The following is an 11,069-nucleotide window of genomic DNA, read 5'->3' as shown; positions in this document are numbered from 1 at the left end:
TCCTTGGAAATCTACTACTCCCTTCGTCTCATTTTAACTGAGCCCTTGACCCATTTCACACTTATTAAGAAAAAATGTATAAGTGAAAGAGAGAAAAAAAATGGTTTTGAGTGTCCTTATCATAAATGCAAAGTAGAATATATTGAATTGGGAGTTGTGAAAGTAGTATTAATTAGAGTTAAAATTGGAAAAAAGTAGTAATTGATATTGTATTGAAAAGTGAAATGGGTCAATTTTTTTGGGACAGTATTTTTTTACAATTGACTCAGTTATTATGGGATGGAGGGAGTATATTATATTATCTGCAAATATGCCGTAACTTTGTATTTATGATTTGGACAATTCTCTTAAAATACCCAACATAAATTTGTTTGGCTCATCCAAGATTTTGTTTGTGTTTAATTTATGTTGTGGTAAAAATTAATATAATAGAAGAAATGTTAGTCAATTTTTTGGTGTGTTCCATTTTCATATATTTAGGCTGAGAAGTGCTAATATGACATATATTAAATCACGTCTCATACGTTGTGATGATGTAAAATTATCTCCAACCAAGAAATTACCAATAAAAAATCTAAAAAATACTCCCTTCATTTTAAAATGAGCGTCGTTTAAGATTTTTATACACATATTAAAAAATGCATTAATATAAATATAAAGAGGGATGTTATTTTACCAAATTATTCTAATCAAAATAATGGTTTGTTTTTCATTGATGAAAAAATAATACTTTGAAAGTAGTGTATATAGTATTAATTGAAATGTACAATTAAAAAGAAAAAGTTATTATTGCATTGAAAACTGAAAATGACTTTCATTTTCAATTTTTTTTTGTTGTTAAAACTCATTTTAAAACGGAGGGAACATGTAAAATGGACAAAATATTGATGATCAAAAGCCGAGTAATATTTTTTTTTTTAAAAGCCGAGTAATTTTAAATGAAAGAATCAATTTCGTAAAGGCAAATACTAACATGTAGTCATGTACTCTAAAGACATATGCTAAGGAATTTAAAATAAAAATAATTATCTTAAAAATCGTAGATTCAACATTTTATTAAAGTCAAAGTTTTATTCTTTTCTATAAAAAAAAACTTTTATTCATTAACATGTGACCTAAGACTAAGATAACAACCTTTCGGAAATGAATGAAAATAGATAGATGATCAAAAATGTAATTAAGCTTGTTTAAACCCTCAAAATATTCGATATCTTCACAAGAAATGTCGATGTTGTGCGCTTCTCCCTCTTCCTCACACCACCTTGTCGTCATTCCTCCGACAACCACTTTCCGCAACCGGAGACTCACCGGAAGTTCCCTCATCCGTTCTCGCCTGACTATGTCCCTTGACAACAACAATTCCTCTTCCCTACTAAGTTCTGTTACAAAACTTCTCTGGGGTCGGTCCCTCCCACCGGGTCTTCTCGTCACAACCGTCCGCACCGCCTGGAACTCCACGTGGCAGCTCATGATGTCTCAGCTCGCTCCCTCCGACCCCACCGGCGGATATTCCAGACCCGCTTCCAAATTCCGATTCTCCGGTCCACCGCCGAGTGGTCTCCACCTCTACGTTGGCCTGCCATGCCCGTGGGCCCACCGTACTCTCATAGTCCGTGCACTCAAAGGCTTGGAAGATTCCGTACCGGTGTCAGTGGCATCGCCGGGAATGGACGGGTCGTGGGAATTCAAACGAGTTGGCGATACGGGTCGGGCAATTAGTCCGAGTTTGGATAAGGCGAATGGTTGCAAGACTTTGAAGGAAGTTTACAGGCTGAGAAGTGGTGGGTATGATGGAAGATCCACTGTGCCAATGTTGTGGAACAAAGACTCCAAAGATGTTGTATGTAATGAGAGTTATGATATAATTCAATTGTTTAATTCCGGGTTAAATGGGTTGGCCCATAACCCGGACTTGGATCTTTCACCACCCGAGTTAAAGGATAAGATTGAGGAATGGTATCAAGTGATATATCCAAATGTGAACAATGGTGTGTATAGGTAAGAAATGCTAACAACTGCGTGCAACTTCTGTAATCACGATGAGTTTGAGAAAATCATGGTGACACTTTTGGTTTTGTTCAAAGCATATCATTGTAGCAAGTCATCCTGATTTTGTTTAACTCAGCGTGATTCCAAACATGCTCGAATATTTTCAACAACAGTTAGACCTCCCTTTGGATGCTTCCAACTCATACCATTGGAGTAGACATTCATCATTAATTTTGCTTCTGTCATCATTGATTATTGAATTGGGTATTATTGTTGCAATTTGCATTGCAGGTGTGGGTTTGCACAGAGCCAAGAAGCATATGATAAAGCGGTGAATGAGTTGTTTTGTACATTAGACAAGTTGGAGAATCACTTATCAAATTCTCGCTATTTGTGTGGAGACGCGCTCACACTTGTTGATATATGTCTGTTTACTACTTTGATTCGGTTTGATATTGCTTATAATGTTTTGTTTAAATGCACCAAGAAGAAGTTGTATGAGTATACCAATCTACATGCCTACATGCGTGACATTTATCAGGTGCTTGCTTTGCTCAAAAAATGTTTAGGTTTATCTATCATTTGTGTTGTTTGTCTACTAACATAGTATGTGTTTCGAGCCTTGGACAGATTCCCAAAGTTGCAGATACTTGTAATTTTCAAGAAATTATGGATGGTTACTACAAAACCCTTTTTCCTCTCAACCCAGGGAGCATTAGACCAATTATGCCTTCAACTTCAGAGCATGAAATTCTTTGCATGCCTCATGGCAGGGAATCCCTATCATCATCAACTGAACCAGTATTTGTTAAATAGGCAATGAACAAATCTTTCATCCGTTGGTTCTGTTCTGTATGTAAGAATAATAATATGCAATTCAACGCTTATAGGCAATGCAAGTGTATAGCTATATCATACTTTACTAAATGTAATCATGTACTGGCTGGTGATTAGCGCCAAAATTTTCCCCTTTTTTGCAACTCAAACCACACTTTCAATTTCATCTCTGGCTCTCACAGTCCCAGCCAGCTCAAATCAAATGATTCTTCCTAAGATCATTTCTAATGTACCAGATTGCAAAATGCTATGTATCCCCTCTCAGATAAATGACAATATTTCGGCTTTTAAAAGTTATATATTTTCAACCAGAGGAGCAAATGCTAAAATGTAAAAAAAAAAAAAAAGCTCCAAAACGAAAACATATGCTAATAAAATTTCGCAACATGATATATCTTCATATACGACACAGCAGTTAGTTACATATACTTAACGGAGCTCCAAACTGAAGATCAAACTACAAATATTAACGAAGGACCAAAATGAAGGTTAATTCATTTGTCTTTTTTGGGTAAGACTGCCTAATACTTCCCATAAAGCTATACAAAGTAACTATAGCTCAACCGCCAACGGTAATAAGCTCCCAAAAAAAACCAAAACATGCATCCCTGAAGTAAGCTGGGTCTTGTTACGACTCATCCAGGACCTGGGTGAGACCACAAAATGGTTCAATGCAGCATGTTTATCATCCAGAAATTAACGCAGACCTAGTGGATCCTGCATCAAAAGAGTAAAATTAAATACGGAAATCACACATCAATAATGGCGAAAGTGGTGGTGTCTGCATACATGGTGCGTGAATTGAAACCAATCAGAGCATAAGCTATAAGCGCATTATTAAACAATCCAAAAGGCAAATAAGTTGCCTCTCAAGTTCTACAACAAAGTAAATTAAATTTAAAAATTAAAAAATCCAATTTGACATGTGTCGTGGCCTTTTCAACAACTATCAATCCAGCAAAAGATTAAGTAAAACAGGCTGTTTGAGAAATTGAACCTACTGTTTGATCGCTTCATATTCCTGCAGAACTTACTGCCACATTTGCACTGAAACAGTTTGACAGGTTGATCATGGTCGTCAAAGTCAATGCCATAATCCTGCAGAAACAAAATAAAAATAAGTTGATTATAGATTAATGAAATGATTTGAAGAAAGTAAACTACAAAAATGAACAGGCACTCCTCAGTATAATCTTACTAAATGGTCTGCTATCCACTCAAAGTACATAAGCATTTCTCAATTAAGTAGCCATGAAAAACTAGAAAATAAGTTTAGCCGTAAATAAATTATCCCAACTGTGTTAATCGTTGCTAAGTTGTTCATACTTAAAAAGAGTAATTAGTAAGCACCATAAAGAAGTGAAAATTTTATACAATATAGGAGGACCCAAGTGTAGAAAATTTCATGAAAAACCATATTACATAACAAAACTTACCCAAGTGAGCTCTTCATGCGCTGCTATGTTTCTGGTGGTAAAAAGGGCGAACTGCAAATTGTAAAACATCAAAAGCATTGGTAAGCAAAATTGCCACACAGATTAGTGTAACAACAAAAGGCAAGTAAAACAGTTTTTCAGACTTCAAGGATTAGGTAGCTTCTCACATGATAGTAGTAATGATCTGGACACTCAATCTGAATTGGGATTTCAACCAAGTTTGCATCAGAACATCTGAAAAATTAAATAGTTATTACAAAATCTCCTAAATAACCAAAAAACATTCAAACATTTGCCGAGGCACTATTTGGCAGAAGTCAAGAGTTAACATAACACAGTCATAAGTATTGAATCATCTGAATACACAATCAACCATTAGAAGCATGCAAATGAAACAAAGATTGATCCTTTCACTGCTCAGCTAGGAGATAAGTAATAATATTTGAGTTGAATGTATAAAAATAGCATACAAGAAAGTAAGCCCAGTTTTATAAAGATGGGAATATTGCGATAGATAAACAGTTATGCGAGGCAAGTTAAGGAAGGTAAATCAGCTCAAGGATATTTAAACAGTTTGGGGTAGGGAGAGATCAAGGAGAAGTGTAGTTCAAACGATTAAAATAATTGTTATTAAATGGTCTATCATTACGTATGAGCATAGTTTGAGGATCCATGCTGCAGACTCACCTGGTGGAAAAAGGCTCCGGCTCATTTTGAACATTGTAATACGTATTTTAATTTATGATGAACTAATTATTTCTCGATCATGACAATTACATAAAAAAAATTCTTTTCTCTTCGGATGTTTATAATTAGAAGTGCACGTGTTTAAAACAATATGAACTACAACCACATTAAACTCAAGCTATTTTTCTTATTCCTATAATATTATAAATACATACAAACTTTGATGAAACATCCCAATATCTTCTTTTTTTTCTAGATGCATAGTCTGTATGATTAAATTTTCCTCCCTGGTTATGTCTTCCTATGTTGGTAATCTCATATTAAAAACAATTATAGTATAAACTATGAAAAATGAATACTGTCTTATCAATGAAAAGTGCAAACAAGTAATAGGGTCCCAACTATATCCTCCATTTTTTTTCTGAATATCAATGGTTATGTCCTCCTACTTTGTCTTCTCGCATTTTTCCAGATATCAATTGTTATGTCCTCCTATTTCTCTGTTTTCCCTAGCTTGAATTTTAGGGTGCCAGCCTTGAAACAATAGGTGAGAAATTCAATACCTGTGATTGATAAATCTAGCAATGTTGCCAAAGGACGCTGCATCTAAGCATAGAGCTTCTTCATCCTTCACAAATGTTGAATCCCAAGCCGCATCCAGTAGAACAGGGTAAGTAGATTTCCCATTTTCAGCACATTTCATGTTCCTCTCATGCAACTCTTTAATGGTTAAAATTTCTCCAGCAAACTCACACACAAATGCTCCTTTTGGCAGTTCCTCTAAGGTACGAAGTCCCCATCCTTTTCCTTCGGATGTGAAAAATACCTAAATTTAAAATATTAATTAGAGAAAACATTTTAAAAATGTACTGGGGAATAACATTATAATACATAGGAACTTGGACCTGCAGATACATAACTTGACATAAACAATAAATTCAACGTGTAAGAACTTTTTAATAAAAATTATGAATCAATATTGGAGAAAATGTATTTGTTTACTAGTGGCAGAGATTACTGAAACACTCACCTGCAAGTTGTATGTTATTCCACGCTGGATAACGCGATTTCCACATTGTTTCCCACAGCCACATTTGCTCCAACATTCTTTAATAAACTTTCTCTTCAAGTGTCCTTTACATGGTTCCAAACAACCATCACTCTTTGACCTTTCAAGTGGACAATCTTTGCAGTAAAAGCAATGCTGTTGAGGGTTGTGACTGATAGCAATACACTCTTCCAAAAATTCTTCCTTAATTAGGCCTTGAGCTGTATATGCAAATTTGCCCCCAGTTTTATATGTACAGGCACAATGTGTGTCTGACAACAAGATGCAACTTCCTATACAGGAACAACTGTCCTCAGCCCCAATACGAGATAGAGAAATGTTAACAGAAGCATCTCGGAACACAAGGTTTTGGGGTATGTAGTTGAAAGGTGGTGGAAAGTCGTTAGTAGATGATTCATTCACCCATGAAATTTGATTATTCTCTTCTCCTTTTGTAAGGTCACTAACATCATGATAAGACCTTATACGATCTTCTGTAGACTGGTGATGTGGAACAACTACTAAACTGAGTGAATTTGGAGACACGGGATCCTCCGGCTGCATTCTAACATCACTTTGTGGAATATCAATTGTTCTGTTCATCTCGGAAACCAGTACAGCATCATCCAAACTGCTCTGATGGGCTGGTGAAAAGGGGCCTCGAGGTGAAACCAAGGCAGAAAAAGAATTAACTTGGATTGATCCATTTGATGAGTGAGAACCCGTGTCCAAATCCTTACTGCCCCCAATGGCGGGTGTGCCATCAACCTCTGATTCCTTTGACACATCTATGCTTGATTTTGACATTGAACCTTCTTGTGAGTTATCGTTTGAATCAGTACTAAATTCCAACATGCAATCACATATATCTCTCAACATTTTTCCGACAGAAAAATTTGGGTCGATGATTTTATATGATCGCAGACATTTATCCTCCATCATCTTTAGAAGTTGTTCTTGAGTAGGCATGCGGAAATCTGGTCCCTGGAGAGCTGAGCTGCAGCTCAGAGAAAGTTTTACTTCTCCCTGAGCTGAAGAGGCTATCACAACATCAGAAACCACTTCTTTACGTGTGTTATGGTGTGATGGTGTCATGGAGACATGGGCACCTTGCTTTTCAGTAACACCATTCTTCCTTGAATAGCGCCTTAAGCTTGATGGTTCTGCATTTAAAAAAATATATATATCTTTACAAGATGAATGTTAACATGCAACGAAAGAACGATATGAAAAGTGGCAAAACAATGTTGAAAAAGAAAAATAATTGGTCAGATTCAGAGGTCAAACTCTGCCTTCTAAAATACAAGCAGTGCCTACCATAGAGTATCTTATGCAAACTTTCTAGAAACTCATAAATCAGTAAAGGCTTGCTTGCATATTGTTTATGGAAAATAGTGCATATGATCAATGTGCCTCGCCTCTATCAGTTTCAGCTGACAACATGATGCAATTATGCAATGGTAGTGTCAAAAGCAGTTAAACTAATAATTCGTGCATTGACTTTATTCTTTTCAAGTACTCTGACAATAAAGTTCTGTATCTGTATTTTGTAAGATGTATACATCTATCTTATCGTACTAGCAATCAGATACATCACATAGTTCCATCCACAAATAATACATTTAGCAAAACCATAGTTGGGTGCGTGTGTGTGAGCATGAGTTTGAATCACAATCCATGGTTTGAAAAGAAGAATAAAACAAAGTTACTTTTCTGATAAATTAAATCAAAGTTTGCAAATTATAATCCAAACATGCCAATTACAACTAAGATGCCAAAAACAATAAAAATAATATTAAGGGATAGTTCATTGAATACCAGGGGGAACCATTGCAAGGGGACGCCGCTCATAATCTTCCTCATCAACGGGCTCAGATTTAGGTACGGTCAATTCATAAGAAGCATGTGGTGATGCAGGTTGCTTTCCCCTGTCATAACTAGCATCTCGCATGGGACGTGCTGCAACCCTCCCATTCACATCAGATGACACTGCGTTGTTTCGAGGCTGCTGTGAGGAGCCGCCTTCAAGTGCTGTGTCCTTTTCTATGTGAGACTTCTTCAACGGGGAAGAAGCTGAGCTAGGGGAATTGTTCTCTTGTCCTCTTAATCTCAATCTTTTCAAAGGTCGAGCAGATTCAACATTTAACGGAGCTTCCTCGGCCTCCATCTCTTCTTCCTGGTTATATGAAAATGCAGAATACATATTCAGCAGCTATAGACATAAAATCGATAAAGTAATGCAGATAAGTTGCCAACAGAAAATTATGAATGTTACGTACATTCACTCTCTTGTTTTTCTTTTGTGGTTCTGGCTCCTGTCAAATAAAATCCAACAATAGAAGTAAGTTTGCAGTGTGTGCGCAGCCACAGGGGAGAGGGGTAAAAATAAAGCGAGAAAAACACCTCAAAATCATCGCCTTCTTCAAATATAGCATCCAATAAAGCTCTATAGTTCTCTTCCTCGATAAGTTGCCAGTTTTTATCAAACAACTTAAGGAGTTTCTTTAGCGCCCGTTTCACTTTTGCTTCAGGAATCCCAAACTCTGTCATTGCCTGGAGGGCCGCTGCTATTTTTGGATTGGGCCTTGGCGCCATTTATAATCAGTGAACTGTTACTTTTGCTACAGACACCCAAATGAAAAACACCCTTAATTCCAAAGATTTCCAAGATATAAATAAATACACCATAAACATTCTTCTACTAACAAAGAAGACCTAACCATTCTTCTAACAGTCACAGCTAAAATTCAGTTACCTAACATTTCAAAGTGAAAACTGAGCACAAAAACAAAAACCAAGACACCGGTTAAGAAAATAAATTAAACAACAAAAAAGTTTACATTTTGATGTATGTAAAGCTTTAAAAAAATGATTATTTCTAAAATCACTTTTTTTTAAAAAAAAGAAGCATCCAAAGTCATGAGTGAGTCAAAGGGGTTATAAACTTCTGCATTACCCTAATCTTTATATTCTTGAAATTCCATGAGAAAATAAACAACAGTACATAAATGGGTTAAGCTTTAAAAAAGGGATTATTTGAAAAATCACTTTTTTTTTCAGTCATTTATGTTTATACATGTGATAAAAGTCATCTAGAGAACATGCAATGATAGAATCGTAGATAAAAAACATTGATCTTACCAAACAAAAACCCAAAACCACAAAAAAAAGTACAATACACAAAAATTCAGAGTCTAAGAAAAGAAAGAGTGAAAAGAAATGGACCTAGGTTAGAATCGGAAGAAGAGTGTGTTCAGCGAGATGAAGCAATGTTGTGAGCGAGGTTTCGTAGCATGATCTGGTGAAGGAAGAAAGGAGCGAAATGAAGCTTGTGAAGTGAGAGATGTTGTGGTTAGATTAATGTGAAATGAAAAGGGAAAAAAGAGTGTTGAAGATGAAAGGGTTTACCTACCTGGGTTTTCAACTGACTGAAGTGCTTAGTGTCATTTTGTTGTTTCTGGGGGAGTGTGAGTGAGACTGAGAATGAGAGTGAGAGGAACGAGGAGGTTTGAGGAAAAATAAATAGGGCTCCACACTTTGCCTTTGTTTTTTGGCTTAAATATTACATTGGTCCCTGCAAATATGGTCCGGTTGAGTTTTGGTCCTTGTAAAATAAAAATTCAGAAATCAGTCCGTGCAAACTTTCCTGTCTGTTAAAAAAGTCCCTAGGCCCACTGAAGCTGCATGGTGGCACTCCGATGCTGACGTGGCACATGCTGACTGTGCATAATTGCCACGTGGCATATAAATTAATTAAAAAATGTAAAAAATCTGAAAAATTAATTTAAAATCCGAAAAAAATCTGAAAATTATAAAAACAAATTTAATTGAAAAAATCTAAAAAAAAATTCGAAAAATTTAAAATAGAAAAAAATGGAAATTAATAGAATTTTTTTTTTTTACAAATTAAAAAAAATTAGAATTTTTGTTTGAAAATTATAAAAACAAATTCAAAATTAAAATATTTATTTTTTATTTTTTCAGAAATTAATTTTCGTAAATTAAAAAAATTCTTTATTTAAATTTGAAAAATCTGAAAATAAATTTAAAAATCAAAAAAAATTTACATAAAAATCTGAAAATTATAAAAAAATTTCGAAAAATCTAAAAATAAATTTATAAATCATAAAAAATTTCTGAAAAAATCTGAAAATTATAAAAAATTTCCTAAAAATCTGAAAATAAATTTAAAAATCATAAAAAATATATTGCAAAACGAAAAATATTTTTAATTTAAAAAAACAAATGAAAAATTATTTTTTTCTAATATTTGGAAAATATATTTTATTTTTCGATTTTTGTAATCCTGAATTTTTTTCCAGATTTTGGAAAATGTATTTTAAATTTTTTTAAAAAATAAATTAATAGTTTTAAATTTTGAAAGAAAAATCTGAAGATAAATTTCCTATTTTTTTTTAAATTTTTTAAAAAAAATCTAATTTCTTGTTCTTTTATGAAAAGTCTAATTTTTTTTTTGATAAGTCAAGGGTCCAACGACATAAAAAAGGAATAGAAGACAGTCCAATAGAGTTGTAGTGTCTTGCAGATTTCAGTCTATGTCAGGTGCTCATATATATATATATATTTATATATATATATATATTATTAAAAAAAAAGAAAAAATAAATACAAAAAAAAACTGGGGGGACATAAACCTAACCCAGTTAATCCATATGCCAACCCAATCGGGTGATACAAAAAAATCAAAACAACACTGGTGGATTCTAATTTTAAAAAAAATATATTTTTTTCAGAAATTTCAGAATATATAATATACAAAAAAAATATTTATTTAAAAAACAATTTTCAGAATTTTTAAAATATTTTTTAAAAATTTAATATTCGAAAATTTTTCAGAAATTTTTTATGATTTTTAAATTTATTTTCAGATTTTTCTGAAATTTTTTATAATTTTCAGATTTTTTTCGGAAATTTTTTATGATTTTTTAATTTATTTTTAGATTTTTTAAATTTTTTTTTATAATTTTCAAATTTTAAATTAATTTTTCAGATTTTTTTTCGGATTTTAAATTAATTTTTCAAATTTTTTACATTTTTAAATTAATTTATAT

The 11,069-nt window shown here is 33.6% G+C and overlaps 2 protein-coding genes across 4 annotated transcripts; one reads left to right on the top strand and one right to left on the bottom strand.

Moving 5' to 3' along the window:
* The first annotated feature begins 1,213 nt into the window (after positions 1-1,213).
* On the top strand, positions 1,214-3,123 carry LOC146956286 (Glutathione S-transferase family protein). The gene is made up of 3 exons (XM_085728264.1): positions 1,214-1,998; positions 2,281-2,530; positions 2,620-3,123. Exons 1-3 carry the CDS (start codon positions 1,223-1,225, stop codon positions 2,803-2,805), a joined length of 1,212 nt encoding a protein of 403 aa, XP_085584390.1. The 5' UTR covers positions 1,214-1,222; the 3' UTR covers positions 2,806-3,123.
* An 80-nt stretch (positions 3,124-3,203) lies between these two features.
* On the bottom strand, positions 3,204-9,488 carry LOC146956285 (putative inactive histone-lysine N-methyltransferase SUVR2). Of its 3 annotated transcripts, none has more exons than XM_085728255.1 (11): positions 9,406-9,488; positions 9,223-9,295; positions 8,401-8,618; positions 8,277-8,312; positions 7,816-8,173; positions 5,980-7,160; positions 5,513-5,775; positions 4,430-4,496; positions 4,263-4,313; positions 3,828-3,924; positions 3,204-3,543 (listed from the first exon to the last, which is right to left on the bottom strand). In XM_085728255.1, the coding sequence occupies exons 3-11, from the start codon at positions 8,590-8,592 to the stop codon at positions 3,512-3,514; spliced, it is 2,277 nt and encodes a 758-aa protein (XP_085584381.1). In that variant the 5' UTR covers positions 8,593-8,618; positions 9,223-9,295; positions 9,406-9,488; the 3' UTR covers positions 3,204-3,511. The 3 variants fall into 3 exon arrangements, with proteins under 3 accessions (XP_085584381.1, XP_085584384.1, XP_085584378.1); XM_085728258.1 differs by having other exon boundaries at positions 9,223-9,325; positions 9,410-9,488; XM_085728252.1 differs by having other exon boundaries at positions 9,410-9,488.
* Positions 9,489-11,069: the final 1,581 nt, after the last annotated feature.

The sequence above is a fragment of the Medicago sativa genome, chromosome 1 (genome assembly GCF_051527215.1).
Source record: "Medicago sativa cultivar Bolivia chromosome 1, Bolivia_mono, whole genome shotgun sequence".
Taxonomy (NCBI): Eukaryota; Viridiplantae; Streptophyta; class Magnoliopsida; order Fabales; family Fabaceae; genus Medicago; species Medicago sativa.
This window is presented reverse-complemented; position numbering and strand designations above follow the sequence as displayed.